The sequence below is a fragment of the Pagrus major genome, chromosome 11 (assembly GCF_040436345.1).
Source record: "Pagrus major chromosome 11, Pma_NU_1.0".
Classification (NCBI taxonomy): Eukaryota; Metazoa; Chordata; class Actinopteri; order Spariformes; family Sparidae; genus Pagrus; species Pagrus major.
In genome coordinates, this window is record NC_133225.1 from 33344936 (window position 1) to 33367225 (window position 22290).

General features: G+C 37.8%; 1 protein-coding gene across 1 annotated transcript in view; it reads left to right on the forward strand.

Annotated features, from left to right (window-relative positions):
• LOC141004477 (nuclear factor 1 C-type-like) overlaps window positions 1–21782 on the forward strand; it is a 112857-nt gene extending 91075 nt beyond the window's left edge. The window contains exons 11-12 of the mRNA XM_073475982.1: window positions 4851–5034; window positions 20625–21782. Of these exons, the coding sequence (XP_073332083.1) occupies window positions 4851–5034; window positions 20625–20749 (309 nt within the window). The 3' untranslated portion in view covers window positions 20750–21782. The remainder of the gene's footprint in view (window positions 1–4850; window positions 5035–20624) is intronic.
• The last annotated feature ends 508 nt before the right edge of the window (window positions 21783–22290 follow it).

Sequence of the window (22290 nt, forward strand, 5' to 3'; positions counted from 1 at the left end):
GGTAATAAACAAACAAAACAGCACTGATTGGGCAGACACGGGTCACCTCATCCAATCAAGCTCATCGATTCGATTTGACCTACCTGTGTGCTAACTGGAGTGTGTGTGGATCATGTTTGCCAAATATTCTCCTGCACTGTTACACATGGTGCAAAATTAAATTTTTTCTGGGAGAGCATGATGCATAAGGGGGGGCCCACATAAAAAATAGCCTAGGGGCCCATGACTACCTTAATCCTCCTCTGCCGATAACCGATATTTGGAGCCGATATTAATTTGCAGTAAAAGGGAAAATATTGGCCTTGATGCAGTTATATTATGTCTTAAGTCTTGAACAGCAATATCCTGCTCCTCTCTACAAGAAACTGTCAAAGACAGCTTCAGGACACACTTCATCTAACAATATGTCATTTTCTGCTGCTTGGGATCTCAATCAACATAGAAAAAGGTAAAGTAAAATAACTTGGTAGTTAAACAGCCATTATTAGTTTTCTCTCAGACAGACGGTGCTTTGCTGTCAGTTTCTGCAGCTTCTCATGTGGCACACACACACACACACACACACACACACACACACACACACACACACTTCTTTATTAATTAACTTTTATTTAGTTTTCTTAATTCTCTAGCCATCCCCTCAACGTGCTTCCCTGCAATAAAACTAACTGAATTTTACTCACACACACACACACACACACACACACACACACACACACACACACACTTCTTACTTTGATCACTGACTATTTCCCTATCAATATTATCAGCATCCTTGTTTCAAGTGATTAAACCGTTAAAAACACTAAACAGCCTGCAGCATCTTCACTTTAACAATCAGTGTTTATCATAGGAACAGACAGCTGCCGCTAACGTATTGGGCCTCACTGTAACGTCAGTAGTTACTGTAGAGTTGTACAGTTTCACTACAGTCTGTTGAGCGTCCAGAGCCAGAAGGAGGAAGCGGACCGGTGGGGCTACCGGCGGGCTACGTTACTATCACGGACTATTTCCATATCGATATGATCAGCAACCTTGTTTCGAGTGATTAACAAGCACGTCTGGAGGGACTGCGAGCGGAGAGGAGAAAAAGTTTTGCCGAACGGAACCGGCGCTGTTCCTGGGGGCTCGGTTTCGAAGGTAAGTTAAGGCAGCAGACTCTCCTGAAATTGTAATAAACATCCCAGTCCTCTACACTCAACCACTACTAGTAACATGACTGAGCCCATTAACGTTATATAAACATAAGCGGCAGCTCTGCTCGCTCGCAGTCCCTCCAGACGTGCGTGTTAATCACTCGAAACAAGGTTGCTGATAATATCGATATGGAAATAGTCCGTGATAGTAGAAGTCTGTGTGCGTGTGTGAGAGAGAGTAAAAACCTGATGAACTCAATTCAGTCCAGTTTTGTTGCAGGGAAGCACGTTGAGGTGAAGGCTGATTAGCATTAGCGTAACGTTAGCCCACCGGTCCGCTTGGCTCTACACGCTCAGCAGACTTTAGCGAAACTCTACAACTCACGTGAGCACTGTGCATGCACAGCTTTCACTGCTGATTGGCTGTTACCTGTGCCGTGGCTCTGCGTGTAACCAATCAGATGGTGCTGTGGGTGGGACAATGCTGGAGACAGAGTAGTGACAGCAGACAGAGAGGTGCGGCTGCATCAGAGCCAAAATAACCCAGTTTTAAATTGATCTCTTATCGGCCGTCGGATTAAAAAAAAGGCCGATGCCGATATGCTTCAAAATGGCGAATATCGGCGCCGATAATCGGCCCGGCCGATAATCGGTCTATCCCTAATTATTACCTCATTAATATTGTAAATATTAAAACTACAAGTTTCAATTTCTTCTCCAAAACTATATCTAGCACCTTTAAAGATGAAACTCAATTACGATATAGTAAACAGATATAATATACTGAGTATTTAACATTGATTAAATGATTAGTTTTTAGTAGTTTTCTCTAGCTTACTTACGACTTTTTAAAAACTTGCTAGTAGTCTGAATCTAGTGCTGCAAAGTTGCACTCCCCATAGCTCACTCCCAAACTAGCTAAGATTGGTTCATGTGGTTGCATAAAATAAGGCATTTTTGCATCCCATTTGTGCATTATAGTGTCACATGGCAGTGAGCATTTTTTATTGCATGCATATTCTTTTCATCAGATTTCTAAAGCTGTTTGTACATGTGCTTTTGTTTATAAATCTCAGTTTTTGTGGAAATGGGTGCACATACAGGAGTTTCAGTTCTGCTCCTACAATTATCCATTAATTAATGTAGAAATGACCTTAAACTTCAATCTGCATATCAATATTTTCACCCCTCCACCACTAATAAGGCCTGTTAATGAGAAGAGTGGCAAACAAGAAGAATTACAACTTACTGTATTGGGGTGCATCAGTGAGGTTCTCCACAGCATCTGTGGCTTTTTATAGCACCTGTGAAAGTTGGAAAAATGTGGTGCAAAATGTGGCTCCATGTACGTACATTTAAGGCCAAAGGGCCACATTTTCATCAACTGGATAAAATGTGCATATAGAGCCAAACAATTTTTTCTCCCTACTCTCCCTCCCTACTACTGCTACTCACTGTACCACTATCAGTCAAAGGAGGGAAAATAAACAGGATGTAGTTGTTCAAGCTGGAAAATAGTTTATTTACAAAAAAACACTGGTCAACAAAGAAAGATTAATCTCCAAAAGAAAATGCAGTCTGTAGCTCAGTCACAGATTTAACACAACAGCCACCCAGTGGCACCAGCAGCACTTTATCACCCGGCCTAAGTGGCAAGTAGGATCAGGTGTGGACCTCCACACATGGGCAAGGAGGAGGGGGACACCTGAGTGGAAGCACAACACAAAAACACAACACAAACACGCCCACAGCACTAGGGCTGTAACACCCCCTCCCATAAGAACAAACTTTTTTTTTTTCAAACACCCTATAATATCACTTAGGCTTCTACCACAGGTTATACTCACTTGGACACCAACATACACACAACTCTCAATACTTATGTTTTTCAGACATAGCTTAGTGACATAGCACCAAAATGTCACTAGGCAACACACAAGAACTAAACCTTTCACCTTACCTGCGAGCAAGACAGTGCATCTGCCACTATGTTGTCAACTCCCTTTTTGTGACAAACCTGGATGTTATATCCCTGTACTAACAGAGCCCAGCGCATCAGGCGCTGATTGTGGTTGACTTAGCCCAGAGAAATTTCTGAAAGCTTGACCTTAGACATATAAAACTGATGTTATCTTAAATTGATTGAGGCCATGCCTCATACACATAGATGAAGAGTGAATAGTTTTAAGTATTTTAGACCACTGATCTTTGAATATGTTGATTTCCAAATCATTATCCCAATTTTCCTTAATTCTTAATTAATTAATCAATTTGAATTCATTCTTAATTCTGACATTTTGCCCTTGTAGAATAAGACAGCACTACAATATTACATTATTGAGTGATTGCCAATAAACATTAAAAGGTGAAAAACAGTAGAGATATGAAAGTTATTGTATGTTTGTTTCTTTTTGAGCTAAACAAGAAGCTGCAGGCTGGGTTAAAAAAAAAATGTCAATGCCACTAGTTATAGCTACAGCAGCCTGTAATACTGCCACCATAGACAGGCTGTACAGGCTGCTGTAGCAGCTACAGGCTGCTGGCCCTTCTAATATCACAGACCATTGAACAAATCAATCTACATGCACCAGCTCAAACATAACATCCTTGCTATTAATAAGACAGAAACATACCTGTACACTGATTCTCCCTCTACCTCCCTTCCACTCATGCTCTGTCTTCTCCATGGACATCAAAACTCACTCTCTTGTTTACTAACAGTGGATGTTACTCAGCTGTCACTGCCCTGCTCATGAGATTTAACAAATCCAGCAAGCACAACAAATGGTTTTGATTCAAATAGCAAACTATCAAAAACCTTAATACTTTAATGGACTTGCATTTCTTTTTCCACTCAAATCACTTTAGATGGATCACAGGCTTAGAGGAATCAAATTAAATTAAAACAATATGCTTGACATTAAAATTAAAATGTAAACATTTTTATTTTCCATTTCCATTTAAGGCATAAAGCTTGGAGCCAAAGAAAATCATACAGTATTCTGATAACAGACATTTTTAATTACAAATATATTTTAATCAAATAGTCAAATTTATTTTAATCAAATATATTTTAATCACAAATGTATTAATCACACTTAAACTTGCAATAAAACATTTTTCGATTGCAGTCTTGAAAGGTTTGCTCTCAAACCTATTCTGTTTGATTGCACAATACAGACAGTAAAGTAACTGTGCAAATACACACACACACACAGAGAGAGAGAGAGAGAGAGAGAGATGAGAGAGATGCTTTGGCAATATTGTAACACACAGTCATGCCAATAAAGCCTGTTGAATTGAATTGAGAGAGAGGGAGAGAGAGAGAGAGAGAGAGAGAGAGAGAGAGAGAGAGAGAGAGAGAAGAAGAAATAGCAATGGTAAGAACAAAGAAACTGCAGCTGTAACTCACTGTTATACATTACATTTGCAGCAGCTAATACTTGTTTTGACTGTTTAGACAATGCTAAAAAACTCTGACAAAGACAAACTAACTAACCCTTAACCACAGTATAATATTGTTTGAGAGTTGCAAACATGATGTAATAACTGCTTATGAAAGGCTTTTAGCTTCATGGTGCTAGTAAATAAAAACACGTTTGGGATTTATGCTTTAGGACTACGCTGACCAACTGGCTAGTTAAAAGGATAGCAGTGTTGCAGCACATGTTAAATATGAGTATATTTGGTTGTCTGCCTTTCTGATTTTTCCAGCTGAATGGCAGCAATCAGGTTAAAGTGCCCAGTCACTACATCTCATCTCAGATGTTGGCACCCCCTGGACCAGCTCCCACCCTGTGTCCTGCCCCATCCTCCCTCCCCAGGCCAACACTGCCTGCAGAGTCAAAGGCCACTACCACCTCCTCTGATGGAGTTGCAAACTCCCCCACATCCCCCAGTAAGTGGTCTAAATGCTAACAAACTTACATTGACAGTATTGATGTGTGGCATGACACAGTATGTACTGTATAAACATAACCTTCCAATGGTTGTTAGAAAGGATTATGTTACCATTAATCGTTTATATTTGTATATCAAAATCGAGAGACTGTTGCGATGGAAGACTAGAAGAAAGATAACACAGAGGGTTTACTGATGTAAAGGTTCCTGGGGAGTATTCAAGACCAACAGTTTAATAAATAGGGTATATTATTAAATATAAACAAGGACAAGAACATCAGCTCAAGCAGTAGTATTATATAACTGCCAACATAGTTAATTAAAGGTGCACTATGCAGTTTTGGGGAAGACATTTTAGTCAGAAGAGAAAGATCTTCACAGATTGTTTTTTTTTTTTTTTTTTTTTAATCTAAATAATCAAACTATTTGTTTTCACGACTGAATAAAGTGAATAAACAAACTGACCTTAAAGGACAACACAATTTATACTGTTTTACTTTATTTACTTTTATATTTGGCGGACCCTGCCACCTTTCTAGGTTCAAACAGTGTTCTGGGGAAATTATTTTCAATTGAGAACAGCTAGTTTATTCACTTATGGGGAAAAAAAAAATTCCTCCTTACCCTTAATATTGTAAATATTAAAATACTGAGTTTGAATTTCTTCTCCAAAACTACATAGTGCCCCTTTAATATGCAAGTTAGGGTAAGTTAGTGTTAGTGTTAGTGCATTGCCTTGATTAGTCATTTAACATTTATTTGATCTTTATTTTTTATTATTGTTATTATTATTAGTAGTACAGTAGTATAGTAGTAGTAGTACTGGTAGGAAATGTTAATTTTGTTAATGAAAACTGTGATTAAAATTGATCATCAATTAACTTTGTTTCATGACTAAGAGGTGATGATGAGCTAAAAACAGATCTTTGATAATGAAAACTTTGAAGAAATGTATGATTTATTTTCGTTAACGAGATGAGGCAGGATTAAAATGTTGGTGTTGGGCTATCGGACACTGAAAAAATTAATCAATTGTGCGTCTATTCTGTCTGTCAAAATAGAACTGAAACATCCTTGTCACTGAATGACATGTGCAGAAACCCAGGTGATCCTGTCTTAACCAATAGTGAGTTAGTGACAACAACATGATGGCTTTTGGTCGGCAAAAGGGAATAGATGTATGGACACACTTGATTTGTAATTAAGCAATAAGGAAAAGACAGTCCAGTAAATTGAGACTGAGAGGTAACCTGTGGCTATAGATTTAGTGGACATAGCCTACAAACAACCTGAAGAGACAGCTGAAGACGTTAGACCCTGCTATTACTGTGACGGTGAGTTGAAGTAAACTAACTTAACTGTAAGTCCTAATGTTAACTAAGCATATACAGTATATTTGCTAACGTTAAGTCAGTATTACTGGCCACTGGCTACTACTGTTACATAAAAGCTGCATGTACGGAATCGGCAGTCAAATCTTGTAAGAACCGCTCCAAAAAAGTTCAGTGACTTTGCCCCAAAATAAGGTTTAAGACGCCCTTTCCCCACAGGGTAACTTATTCACACTTAAGTATTACACAACACCAAGGTCTTTAACGGCTCAATACAGAGTGCCGCAATTTGAAGTTGCCAGCTCAACCCTCCAGAGCACTCAATATAATGTGAGTCTAATGTCCAATGTTTGGATGACCTCACCTTTCCTTGTAATCCTGTGTATAAGCGTAAAATCCTCCTCTTTAGAGGTCAGTCTGCAACTGCACAAAATCAACTGAAACTGTTGTGAATCTCAACTGTGGGCTCCAATCAATGCAACAATGTGATTGGCTGATATTTCCCACTTCGGTTGTAGTTAAAGCACGTGATTGGCTTTTGGGAGGAAGATGCGGGATATGTGACATACATCCGCCATTCCTGGTGTTACAAACTACTCTGTTCAAAATGATTGAAGTGGGTTATCTCCTCTCTATACTGTCTCTGGTGAAACACACAGGGCTTTTCAATTAACATTATACCTTGTAAGGGACAAGTAAACATTTTGGTCAGACAAATGAATTGCTATTTCATATACTGTTGTTTGTACTTGTTGTTTGAGTGAAACATATGGGAAAATGTGTCAAAATATTGCTGCCGTAACGATTATAACTTGTAAATTTATTTATCTATATATTTGGACAAGTAGCGTGTAATTACGCTCATTCAGTTTTCACTTACTTGTCCTCACCAGAAAAAGCATAATGGCAGCTCTGAACATGCATTGCAGTTACTTTCTGGTCAAAGTATTGTTTCTAAGATGACACTGCATGTGTTGTGTAGGATTAATCGACTCATAAGCACTAATACGATTTTAATGGAAGTATTTCAGTGATGTTGCTAGGCATCCTGCGTCTCCGACGCATTAAAATCTGAACAGATACAGTGAAATCACTCACCATGCCTCAAGAGGACGCACTGTTTTTTTTGCCTGATAATGCTACATTGTGAACAACAAATCCATATTGAAATATGTATGTATATATTACAAATGGAAATTCACGGTCAAGACACGAAAAGAAAATCTGCTGGTCACCGTGTCCGACCATCTACTTTCTGCCACAGCAGAGACCAATCCTCGACACAGATTTCAACAATCAAAGCTACAAACTTTGTATTGGTGACTTAACTAACTCGGTCATTGTCAAGAATAATCAGCTCTGATCGATTCTGTATTCTCTCATGGTGATGATGACAGATGATGCTTTACCGTTCAGGAGATGTGCTGTGTTGAAATCATAGAAAGAGGATTTGGCTTATCAATAAAAAGTTTCAACTTTTCATCTTTTTCAGTTCAGTGCCACATTAAACTGCCATCAGCTGACATAAGTATGTTTTACCTGCAGCCTCAGACCTGCGTTTTCACACCTTTCTACGTCCTGCTCGTAGTTCAGTTATAAAATCCAGCAGACATGGAGTGTCTCTCCATCAGCTCCTTACAGTGCACTCATTTTAGGGCACTAGGCAAGATTAGGATTTGATGGCCCTGAATTGCAGCTTCTCTCATCTGTTAAACATTATCCCATGTTGTCAGTTGGATTTTTATTAACTAATGCAGCAGCTAATATAAAAGTATATTTATGGTTCCCTTTATGCAATTCCTCATTGAGATGTTATCTCCATGCATTTTTATAAGCTTCCATGTTTTATTCTGTGTTTGTACTCTCTAAAATCAGTCTCCAACTGACTGGCTCATCAACTTTCAGGGAGCAGCCATAGATATTTTTGATTTCAGATTTGGGATTTTATTTGTTTTTTATTTGTTTAAGTTTTAGATACATTTTCATCAAACATATAACCATGATTATAATAGTTAATATATTATAATAGTATAATAGTATAATTCCACTCAAATGACTCACTATATCGAAAATCTCACAGCATTACTTGTATTTGTAAGTACAACCTGCTTGATCAAACTGTCTGGCATGTTTGAAAAATGAATTTGCATACATGGAGCTGCTGATTACACAAAGCTTATAAACCCAATTTAATTAGTTTGAAGAGGGAAAACATTTGGACTAAAAGTTGGCTAAAAGGTTTTCAGTGACTAAAACTTGTTTTTGTCAACTAAAACTATTAAGGATAAAAATGACTAAAATGTGACTAAACCTAATAAGCATTTTGATTTAAATACTAAGACTAAATCTAAAATAGCTGCCAAGGTTCGTATTGAAATTGTTAATGCAATAGAAATCAATTGTTTAACTACGGCAAATGTTTGTTTTTTTTCCTCTAAGCTTATCAAAGTAGGAAATTTGTTAAAATACACCACAAATGAATAAAAGGAGTAGCACAAATATGCAATAAACCTATGGTTATCATTTAATTTAATGTTGTAACTTCTATTCAAATTTAATTCACAAAGGCAGTAGCTCATTATGCAGTCATTTTTGGACTGAGCCTTGGACAGACTTTACTCTATTTTAAGAGTGAATTAGAGCTCATTTGACACTATGCAGTGGTGGGATTCACTCAGTTTAGAATGAGTATCATGACATAGTAATCACAATTTACAGTAACTTGACTGCAGTAAACTCCACAAGAAAATGAAATGAAACATGAAATGTTTGGGTATTTTTATGATCTTTTCTGAAAATGTTTCATAATTTTGGACAAATACCTTAATTTTGTGCTTAAACTTAAAAAAAGAAGCTGTTGCTTAAATGGACTGGACTATAGTAGAATCTGGCCCTTTATGTTATCCACCAAGCTTGGCATCTGGTGCTCTGACCAGGACTCTGATTATGATACTAATAAGTATAATAAGTATAATTAATACTTTTTAATAGAAAATATATTGTTGTGTTTCTGTGGGGACAAATTTTAGCAGAGGACAAATATTCCCAGATTTTCTGAAAATACAATATGATAATTTACTGTACAATTGCAAAGATAAACAGAGCAGTTGTCTCATTTATAAAACTGCAGAGAATCAACACTAGATCTTAGGGTATGTATAAATGAGTAAATGACCGTATGCCAATAAATGTATCCAGCTTATATCTTGCCCTCTCCACACCCACATTCAACCTTAGATGGTCAATGCAAAGCGCCTTATGAATGTTGATGCATAGAAATGAGCCTGCTGATTGACAGTTCTTTAGAGTGAATCATAGTCACTTCCCAGAGGAAGACGAGGAAAATTAATATTACTGGCATAAAAACGAGGTGTTTGTAGTTGAGGTGGAGGTTACAAAGCACTTGTTAATTCTGTTATTCACATTCCTCTAGCAGTGTGAGGACAGTGTGCTCTGTGCACCTGACAGCAGTTATGTTTACTGCAGTGATTTTACGAACAAAAACTATATGAAAAGAAGGTTCGTACTTAGTGGTATAGCCACAGTATTATTAGTAAATCAATATCTGCTCTGCGACACAATTCTTTAATGCTATTTAAGGTAATCTTGAATTTCTATGACTGATGATGATAATTTCATTAGTTAGTTAATGTGGTTGAGGTAAAAAGGACCTAGTATGTTCACGCTTAATATCGGGGAAAGGCAGACCAGAGTTTTCCAAATCCTTCAACCTTTAACACATCTTGCATTTCAACAGCTGTGGTGATCTACAACTGACTATGAGCATCAGCACAGTCTGGACCTGTGCTGAAGGGTGGGAAATGTGATGGTGAGAAAGGGCTGATGAAATACTGAGTGGAATTTGAGTTGACATATCTTTTACACGTGAAAGGTGCTTGTGCGATAGGACAGATGTACAGGAGCAACCACAATAATCACAGTCACAATATTAGAAATATGACATAATAAAAGTAGCAGCTATAATAACTACTACACTAAAAAATATAAAAACAAAAATTACTTAATTAATTAATAACAGTGGGTGTCAGCAGAATAACTAGGGGGCTAGCCCTAACCATATGTGTGATCAAAATAGAGAACCTACTCTTACATGCAGAGAGGGTGTCTGCCCTCTGGATCAAGACTAGAAGATGGTTCCACAGTAGAAAAAGGAACCTCAAGAAACCCTGCATCCTTGGAATGTAGTGTTCTACAGGGGTAATAGGTTACTATGAGGTCTCAGGTTTGCATGTTCTCAAGACATGTGTGAGGCTTCATCTGGCTTCATTGATTCAAGTATTTGATCTGCATTACAGGTACCATTTATGCAGTGTTTCCTAATAATATTACCCAAAGGAAGCATATGTAAGGTGAATTGTATTGGTCCAACCACAGAACCACTTAAATCTTAAATCTAACAAGACAAGTAGAGAGAAAAGTTCTTCATCCGATGTAATCAAGTTACTAAGCTAAAAATTCTGGACTTTCAGAAATGCTGTCTATGTGCTATGATACAACCTGACTTGAAATCCTCAAACTATTGTTATGTATAAAGTCACATAACTGATTGGTGACTACTTTCTCAGGGATGTTAGAGAGAAACAAAGAAATAGGTCTATAGTTGGCTATAACATCAAGATCAACATCAACATCAAGAGTAGGCTTTTTAAGAAAGTGTTTAATTGCAGCTACTTTAAAGGACTGTGGTATATAGCCTGTTAAAAGTATCATATTGATCATATCTAGTATGGTCAGAGGTCTAATTGCATGTACAATTTCTTTGTGCAGCCTAGTTGGGTCGGGGTCTAAGCAACACAATGATGGTTTGGATAAAGAAACTGTTGAATTAAGTTGGTGAAAGTAGATCAAATAAAAGAAGTCAAGATATGTACCTGGTTTTACTTTCTAGGGTTTCTGTGTTTGACAATAAATAGGTATCAGCTGAGGGCAGAAGATGATGAATTTTGTCTTTAATAAATATAATTTTATCATTAAAGAAGCAACAAAAGTCGTTACTTCTAAGTCTTATAGCAATACAAGCCTAAATAGAGCTAGTGCTCAAAATAGGCCTGGGGTTGTTCTTATTTCCTCTGTTAATGCAGAGTAATAGTTATTATTATACATTATATTATATCAAGGTTATCATGCTAGACCAAACAAGATTTTTCTAGTTTGGGAGTTATACCATAGAGTTAATCTCCTCTGAACTATTATCTTTTTTCGCTGGGCATTACGGTTGAGTGGCATTCGCAGCAAGCTTGCAGCACTATCAACAAGACAATCATTTGGTAGAGACTAAAGTCATTATTGGAGTCCTCTGTTATAGTGAGGCATGGCATTGAATCAAAGGCTGATTGAATCACTTCCTTAAATGTAGCTACACCACTATGGGATAGACATTTTGTGTTCGTATTTTTGCCCTGTGTCGTGTAGTCTATTAATAGGAATTCAAAAGTTATTAAGTAATGGTCCAATTAAAGAGGATTCTGTGGAATTACTTTTATGTTTTCCATTTCAAAGCAATACTCCAAAGCAAGGTCGAAGGGATACTTAAAACAGTGAGTGGGTTTATGTACACACTGACTGAGGCCAGTTGATCCTAAGAATGAGATACATGCAGCACCAAGGCTATTGATTGTATACATAAATATGAAAATCCAATAATAATTACTTTATCTGTTGTAAAGCAACATTGTGTAGTACAAGTGTGACAAATCCTCTGTCAAAATGGGTTGATTTGCCTAATGATCAAAAACTAGTAAGTTGTCAACTTTGCCAACACAGCCAAACATCAAGCAAGCGCAACAACAGAAGCCACTTAATTTAGCAAGCCAGCTAATGTTATTTACTATTCAACAACAACTTATCCAGCTCTCAGTCTGTCGTACAGTCTTATTTGGCAAAGCTGTGCTAGAGGACTAAAATAGCCAGTCTGAGACTCTGTCTCTTGCCTTTTGCTCTGTCACTATCACTACATTTCTCTTCTTAGCTTCCAACGTCAATGTCCTCTTTGGTCTCTTGTGCCGCCTCTTGGTCGGTCACTGTCTCTTTTTCTCTTCTTAGTTTCCTCCTCTTCGATCTCCTCACTTCTGTCATGATGTTCATAGAGGCTGCAGAGCCCGGTTCCACTGCCTGCTCTCATGGCTCCGCTTCTGGTGCACATCATGGCCCCCCATCTGAAAATCTCCTCCTCCCTCCATACACTCTCCGGCCATGCTCCGAGCAGAGTTCACTAGGCTTGTAGAGCGAGCTATCTTGCAGCCACACTACACAGAAGTTAACAGGTTGCTTTCAGGAAACTCCATAAATCACAGATAGATGAGGCAGAGCAGCTGGAGAACTTAAGAGGGAAAACCAGAGGACATTTTTTTGTATAAAATGTCATTCGGTTTCACCAAAATCAGTGATAGTTGGAGCTGTGTGTGATGTACTGCCATAAAGAGTTATGCATTGCAGCTGAGTGCAGAAACAAGCATAACGGGGCAGATTGAATCAATTAGGCTAATGTGTTCTTCATGACACAGCCAGGAACTTTACAAGGAGCCAGGAGATTTGATGCTATTCGCTTTTGGAGCTCCATTGTTGTATGGACAGATGTTGACAGATTTTGTTAAAAGTATTTCCTTATGTAACTTTACAAATAACATGGAATTATAATAGACATTATGAGACTGATGTTGTTTACGCAAACACCCTCAGCATACTCGGCCCCTGGGACCCCCCCTGCCAATCGCACCTCCTTCGTTGGAGTCACCCCTCGAGACCCAGGTGGACTCTACCAAGCCCAGGTTAGTCGGTTCATTTGACATTGTCAAGCTAAATTTAGGGGGGATTCAGTTGACCCTACAAAACCCAGATTATTGGAGGATAATGAGCCTTCAGCATCTGTTAAGAAAACCAATCAATCCCCACTTACTCCTATATTTATATTCTATATGGTAAAGTTTTGATATGTCCAAGAGGTGAATAACTTGTGGTGTTTAAAAAGGCTATTTTTGAACAAAAAAAGTCACTTCAAGGAAATCATTGCATCTCACTCAAATTCTGTCCCTCTTTTGTGCTAAATTTGAATGACTGAATTTGATGTCATGTATCCCCTCTTGACATTTTAAGTGGCTCTTCTGTTTATGTTATGCTTTCTTCAAAAAGTTAAGTTTCAGATCTCATCCATTGCTGTTTTTTTTACTGACACTCTTTATTGGTGTGTCTAGACATTTGAATCTTTACTATTGTTCTCCTAAATCTTTATTAGTGCATCTTCTTCATCCCCCTTTTTGACACTAGTACTACTAGTCTTGAATGGAGTTCAAAGTTGTTAGAATTGCAGGTAGAAACATGGTTCCAAAGCTGAAATGTTAAGCATGTTTAGGGAGACAGGTGCTGAAACCTGTAATACTTGATTTTATATTCATTTTTTATGAATTTTAAAATGAATGGTTTCATCTGGGAGTAGAGACTCACAGACTGATTGACTTTCTATGAACTTCACAAGCTTACTGTGGTGACATATGTGTAGCTTAAGACACAATTTAAGCTTGAAAGTACTCACAAAACTTTGATCTTTCAGTGTTAAAGCATGCATTTGCTAAAAATGTTTAATTTAGGAGATTTTAAACCTACCATTCCAGTGTCAGTCCTGAAATAACCAAGCAATAACCAATAACTAACAAACGTCTTATCCGCAAAGTAACCACCTGCCTCATGAGCTCCACCTACTGTTTAACAATGTGTTGCTTAGTGAACCATCTCCACTCCCAGTCAGTCAACATTTTCAAACTGCACATAATTCATTTCACATTCCTGTCTGTTCAGCGCTAATTATTTTAATTTTGACACCGCAGGGGTAAAGAACACCTACAAACTTTGGAAGAATTTCAGTCTGGTTTCATGGCAAAACACTGCCCTGTTATCAATGACCTGCTTTTAGCTGCCGACTCTGGTTACCTCAACATACGTACTTATCCTCCTCGATCTCACTGCTGTTTTTGACACAGTCTGTCATAGTCTTCTGCTGAACCATCTTGAATCGTTACTTGGTGCCACTGGTACTACCCTGCAGGGGTGCTGCCCCATCACCACAGGCCACATGAACCCTGCGCAACTGCTGTAACCACATCTCCAGGACCTAATTGACCCATTCAAAGCTTTACATAACTCTACCTTTGCAACTGTCTTGTCTCTTGTAGTGCAATACTTACAGCATGATGTTTACTGCCAGTGGGCTGTGCAAATATAACACTGTGCAGACATACATGCAACAGTCTGCATACAGTGGAATTTATTATTTGATGCAAGACTAATACGCTCTATAAGAAATGTGCTAAAGGTCTTTTACAGTCTAACTGTAATTTCCATTGTAAAGTTATTGAATGGAAAATGAGGTATAAAATATGGTCATAACTGTGTGAACACATACTAGTATACATGAAACCAAACCAAAGCAAACAATCAAACAAAAATTAAAACAACAGGTATCAGTAACATCAAATTTAAAGGTAGGGTAACTTAGTATGAATAAGAACAAAAGACTTGAACTTTTTTCTCAAATAACAGCTGGTTTTGTTTTGTGTTCAACAAGCTACTCAAACTAATTGATCCATGCAGGATTAATAACATATATATCTGTATATGTCATTAAATAGCCATAGTTCAATCTGCATCAAAGCATCTGACTTGAAGGTATTATTTTAGTATTGGCTGTAACTTTAATACAGACTGAGTCAAACTGTCCAGCATCCAATACAGACTATAGGCTGTTTATGTTTCATATAATTATCATTATTTGGAAAAATAATTACAGTGTTTGATTGAAAAAGATTTTGTTTTATTTTTTCGTAATAGTAAAAATAGAGAGAGATAGATAAAGAGAGATAAATTCCCACAGACCCCTTCAATGATGCTAACTGACATGTCATTCAACACAATGTTGCTCACCTTCTTGAGATGTTCATTGGGTTGGGGAGGGGTATAGGGAGACGGGGCTGCTGACGAATCTGTTGTTGAGTCTGGTAGGAGGGGCAGGGACAACTGATTTAGAATAATTAGCTTGCTAAACCTTACCTGCACTAAGTAAATGTAGGTTAGAAAAGAGTGAAATGTAGCTTATTTCACAAGCTAACAGGTTTGTTTCAACCACCCACAGACTACACTTTCTTTGAGAGAAACTGAGTGACATACTGTCGCCCTTTCTTTTCTCTCTCCTGTCTATCATTTTTTCTTTTCATTTTTTGAAACCAGATTTCCTTTTAGGGAGTATGTGCTCCTCTTGGGGCTCACTGCACAACTCCAACTCCTGTCTGCTTGCAAGCATTGCTCTGGCAAGCACTGTTGCCTCAGGCAGAACCGCACCATTTAATGCAGATACAGGGGGGTGGTCAATATTTATGGTTTACTTTTTGCAAACAAGAGAGACAAAGAGACCGTTTCATCACATCCCCTGTTGCTGAGGTAAAAAATCTTGGTGTCATTCTAGACGCCACCCTCTGCTTTGATGCACACATTAAACACATTAACAGAACAGCCCTTTTCCACCTTAAGATCATGTCCAGACTATGCTCTCACTTTCCCACTCTGAGACTCTAAGACACACTTTTATTACATCCAGTCTTGATTATTGTAATTCCCTTCTTTTTGGCCTGCCTTAAAAAGACCACAGTATGTCCAGAATTCAGCTGCAAGAGTTTCTTTGTCACACACAGTCCTGGGAGCACATCACATTAAAACATGCTTCTCAAATTTTAGATGGGAATCTAATATCAGTCAGCTGTGTAGAAACTCACAGAGTAGTTTTACCAGATACATTTATATCTGCATCTGTCATCTGCATACATCTGAATACCTGCTCCAAGACATGATTGTGGTAAGTCATTTATATAGAAACTAAAATGGAGCGGACCAAGAACAGAGTCCTGTTGGACTCCTGTTGCCGTCTTTAAAAAGGAGGATTTCTCACTATTAATAATAACACACTGTTCACAATTGAAAAGATCAAATTTAAACCACTATAGAGTAGAAATCAGATCAGAAGAAATAAGTTTATCAGAGTAATTAATTTTGAAAGTTTAATATCGTGATTTAAGGTATCAAATGCCTTTTTGAGATCCAGACAAAACTATTACTTCACCTTTATCCAGTGATGAAGCTGTTCTATTATGTAAACTGTAATGGGTGAAGATAGTCATTTGTTTCTACATACTTCATTGTTTTGTTCTGTTCTGTGTTCTTGTTTTAACTCACCTTAGATGAGGCTTCCTTGTGGTTGGCTTGACTATTGAGTGTTTGTTCCATAATATTGTCTTGCCGAGTTTCCTGCTTTTGCTTGATTGTTGAAACACTTTGAAAACTCTACTATACTCTTACTATATAAAAAAAGTTTATTATAAACAGTTGAGCTGGTGAGATAGTATTGCCCTATAGTTACATGTCTGATCAACAGCTCTTGATTTAAGGTAAATATGATTTCCTATTCTAGTTCTTAAGCTGTTTTAAAAAAAACTTGTCAGTAATCCCTTGAACTACATTCATGAATTGATTAAAACAAGTATGTATATCATCCTTATTGATAACTTTGTCCTAAAGTATTTTTTGTTGTTCACTCTCCAGAAATGGAAGCTCACATTTTAAAAACTTTCATCCATAGGTGTTAGATGGACTGAGGCTTGGAATGTGCTTTTTAGTCAGCTTCCTTGATGTTAAAATCATGTTGTGGGCAGACAAGCCAGTCAGAAAATTATAGGACTTGATTATTTGTTCTTCCCTGTTAGAAAAAAATTAAATCAATTTGTGATCTGGTAGATTTTGTCATTTGGGTAGCACCTTTAACAATTTGGTTAAAGTCAAATTTTGTCATTTACATTTCAAGTGTTTTTCTATTGCTTTTATCCGACCAATCAATGTTAAAGTCGGCAAAGATTAAAACTTCGGAATTGTAGGAGATTGTTTTTTCTAAATGATCATACAATGCACACATCCGAGAAGTCCTGCACACTGATATTCATCACCAACATCAGCCTCCCAGCCGTGAGCCATACCGACCTCTGGCTCCACAGCTAAGCCCAGCGACGCTGGCCTGATCACTGGTAGTATTTCCCCCAGATCGAGCAGCCAATGGAGCCAGCTCCATCAGCTGTGTCAGTTTCCACAATGGGACCTGGGTTTAGCTGAATACCACCCGCCAGATGTAAATATTCAAGCCCATTTTTGTGTTTTACTTTGAGAATTATGTCTGATCGATTTTATAGTCTTAATGCTTGCAAATCTATTATCCAGAATTGCCATGAAAATGATGTAGTATCCATAGCCAAATTTATAAAGACAAACTTGAAACTCTTCCTGGTATCTTGTTGTCTGTGTTTGATGGCTGTCGGTATGAACACATGATGCCGTGAGGAACAATAATCCCCAACCAAACAAATATAGTACATGTAGGGCAGTTGTTTGGAGTCAGCTTGTCGCTCCAGAGCGCTCAGTCTTTGTTGTCACACTGGCGCCTTCCATGTCTTGTTCTTTGTTTGGATGGCCAGATTAATGATGTTGTTAGAAGGATGTTAAAAAGGAAAGGCAGTACATGTAGCATTGGGCCCATTAAACCATGCTTATCTGCAGCTTGACCTGTCTCCAACACCTCTCTACGCCATCTGGCTCTGCTTCATCGATGCTTTACAAGCATTTCATGTGCTTTAATGATTATGATGATGAAAAATATTATCACTACATTTTTTGGTGTGGCAAAGTATTAATTAGATAATGTTTCCATGTACTGTACTTTCAGAAAGAGAGAGACAGAGGGAGAGACAGAGAGAATAACAGAATTCAAATTTAAAAGATTAAGCACTTTTTGGAGCCACTTTATAGAATCAAATTCAGATTCAACACAGAGCAAAGATTAAGAGACAAAAACAGAGATCCAGCCAGCAAAAAAACTGTTGCTTGCAGCTTAAATATTATAATAGAATTGTTCTTTGTGGTGATCCACGTTGACAAGTCCTCTAATGTCTTTGTTACAGATTTTTTAAACATCAAAAATTCTTTTAACTTCTACAACATGTATACGGGCAAACCCATGACTAATGGCTGCACTCAAGATCAGGGTTATTCAGTTAATAGTCAGAAGTCCAGTTAGAGAAAATATCTTAAAAGCAAAGGTCCAGACCATCATAACTGTCTAACTCGCATTACAATTCAGTGCCATAAACTCTAAATAAGATACAGAACAGAAAGCTTTTGAAAACTTTGCCTCTTGAAATAAAAAATCATTTTGGAAAAAAAATCTATTTGACACAAAATAAGTACTTTAGAGTATTTTGATTTTCTTTTATTCCCTTCATTTTAAACTCCATTTCACATCTTAATAGTCTCAACCAACTTTAAAATAAATAATCTCAAGACATCTTAACAGCTGCATAGTCTTTCTTTCCCTCTTATATCCCTCTCCCTCTATTCAGGGCCCGTCTCACACACTCATGTTTAGCTGGGATGATATTTTGTATTAATAATGTTGATCATGGAGAAAGCTGCCTTTATTTTATGTGCCCTTAAGACAACAAGTAAGACATAAATACAGTCCATTTACCATGAAATGTTCTCACTGGTGAAGTAACTGTTATATTAGCACATTAAATATTGTTTGTGGCAAATAAAGGGTTAATACAGTCCCCCTGATGGACTCAGGTGATTTGTCATAGAGAGCAGAGTAACCAATCAGCAGTCTTTACTAGCTAACTGTTGGCCAAGAGGGCATCTTACTCAGCAGTCAGCTATCTAGTGTGTTATTGCTCTCACTACCATAGCTTTAGCTTCTCAGTTTCAGCATTTTTAGGCTGAAATTCAACTATGGAGTCCTCTTTTGGAGATGTATTGCCCTAAACCAACGGTCAGTAGGAAAAAGTATAACACTTGTAATTTGTTAAGCTATGAGAAGAGAAATAGACTGCGAGCTGCTTGGCTCATTTATTCTATGTAAAATGCCATATTTTAAGCCAATAATGGTAAAGAACAAAAATCATTTGTCTATTAACCCTGACAGTTATAACTGAGCTGAATATTATACTTTTGTTAAATGTTCTTGTTGCTGACTGATGGTTTATATGTTTTGGTGGAGTCAATTTAAAATAACAATAACCATATACAATTATTTACGATTATTTTTGATTATTTATTTTTTTCTTTGATGGCCAAAAGCAGGAAAGAAAGGGGCGGCAGAAATCATAATCAGAGGAGGACAAAACAAAGAAAATTAAGACGAAGAGGAAGGAGGGAGGAACAACAAAAAACCTACAGAAAAACAAAAGAAGCAGCACATATCTTATCATTACCGAGTAATTATAGTTAAAGTGGACAGCCCTAATATTACTATGTAATTACAGCATAACAAGGGGAGAACTGTTGTGATTTGTTTTACAACTGTTTGCGTACCTTGTTCTTCTTGTTTGATTAAAATAAATAAGAGAAAAATTCCATGTTCTCGGCACCTCGTTTGACATTCAAGTTTAACTTTCCATGGCTGTTCACTTCAGAAAGGTTAGTTTGTTTTCTACTCCAGCCTTATGAGCTGCAGGACAAACAAAGGACCCATTTTATTGACTCACACTATGTAGATGTACATAATGTTCAACAAAGAGAAAAAATCCTGACTTGTTCTTATTTCTAATCATATCATGAAGTACAAATGCATAACACATTTATATGAGTGTGGGTGTAGCTTGCCTGCCAAAGGCACATCTTTAAAAAGTATTGTCTCAACTACCATGAAGACGGGGCAAAAGCTCTCGTTTAAATTGCACTTCATCTGCTACGTACAGTAATAACTGAGAAATACATTATAGCAAGGTACTGTTCCCCTGAAATTGGAAATTAGCTGAACAAGGGAGTAAAAAAGGTGAATGTTAGAGGAAAGAAGAAATTAAATTATATTATATAAATTAATTAAATAGAGGAGAGGAGAGGAGAGGAGAGGAGAGGAGAGGAGAGGAGAGGAGAGGAGAGGAGAGGAGAGGAGAGGAGAGGAGAGTGAACTGTAAGCACTGGGTATCTATAGGGTATTTCAGTGAAAAGGAGAAACAAATTATACCGTCAGTATTTTGTAAGTACTGGGTACTTACCAAGAAATTACACAGTAAATTTTGGGAAATCAAACTACCAATAACGGGCTGTACTATGTAAGTCTTGTACTTGTGTGTGAGAGAAATACATGCTAAGATTATACAATATCCAACTCATTTCAAAGCAAATTTTAATTGTGTGTTTGTCTCTTTTCCAGTCTTGGTATCTGGGCAACTGAGTCAACTCTGGAGGAAAGGTGATTGTCACAGCAGTACTGTCCTGGAGGAAAGGGAACGATGCTGCCAAGATATTGCCAGAGGAAAAATATATTCAGCTTTGTAGAAGCATGACATGTGGTTATACATATATAAAAATATACAAAGTAATGTATTGATATATATGTATACACCCAGAAGTGACAGCCTGGATGAAGATGGATGCTGCTTTCACTCAGCCATTCTGCAGCCATAAAATGAACTATACTGTATGACACTCAACAGTTCTTACAAATGGCAAGTCAAAATAATGGAGTGTGGTTGGTCCAGATAAACTGCAGACCACAACCAGGCCTCAGCACACCAGAGCCGAAGAAGCCTGTAACCTAACTGTGTCCCCAGGACGAGGCCTGTTTCCCAGGGATGGATATCAGTCTTACCTCCGTACCCTGGGTCTTAAAAAAAATCTGGTATAAGACCTCCTCTCTGGAACAGACATAGACCTCATCCCCCTCAACACCCAGAATGCCCCTCTCCGCTGCAGGTGCTGCTTAAAATATATGCAAATAAGCCTCCCGTATTTTCTGAACCAACTAGAAAGAGAGATCCTGTTGTTAATATTTAATGTTTCTTTGCACTTTTTAATGTTATTGATATGTCAAGATATTTTAATTAGCCCAGTGTTTCCCTCCCTTCCCCTCCCTTCTCACCAAAAGACAGAGGCTTTGTCTTTTTTGACAATCACCAGCCTAAAACCATTAACTTGCTTTCTAAGCTCATGTTTTTAAGACTATTTGATAAAAATCTGAAATAATGAGTAATAGTGAAATTTAAGAGCTATTTTCAGGGCCCCTCCAACACAACACACAATGCTACAGTTGGACACCAGTATAGAGTTAGGCCCAGTGCTACTGGTATCAGAAAGGGCTGTTTTTAGCCGGTGACATCTTTTTACATGAATGATCAATTTGTCATGACAGTACTTATCAAAGTGGCCAAAGGCACATTGTTTGGAGGAGACCTGCACCTGCCAAAAAGAAACGACTCAGAAGAACTGAGAAAAGGCAAAGACAAGATCATGTGGAAGCACTGGCTGTATAACACTAAATGTGTCTAAAACTGTAGCATTGTGTGTGTGTGTGTGTGTGTGTGTGTGTGTGTGTGTGTGTGTGTGTGTGTGTGTGTGTGTGTGTGTGCGTGCGTGCGTGTGTGTGCGTGTGTGTGCGCGCGTGTGTGCATGTGTTCAGTATGTAACTGCATGCGTGTGAGTGTGTGTGTCAGAATGGGAATATTGTTCCTGTATGTCCACACTCATCTTTGCTCCGTTTTGAGAAGATGTGTAGGTTTTGTTTGTGTCTCAAAGGTGAGGTTTGTCCTTTTATGTAGGTAGAACAGAAAGGAATACAGCAGGCATTGCACTATGCTTAAGTTATGCTGGTCTGTGTTTTCTTAAAGTTGTTGATTGTTATGACATCAGGTTGTTTGCATACTGACTTGACCTGAGCACAAAAGTCTTGTCTAGAGGGTGTCCCAGACAAGTTCTGGACTGTCTAGCTCAACTCCAACTCAACCTCAACAATCTTTGGAGGAACTGTAGCAGTTGGTTTAGGTAGGGGTGGGCTGGAGACGGATGAATAGAAGGACAGGTTTTAGGCAATGCCAAGGTTG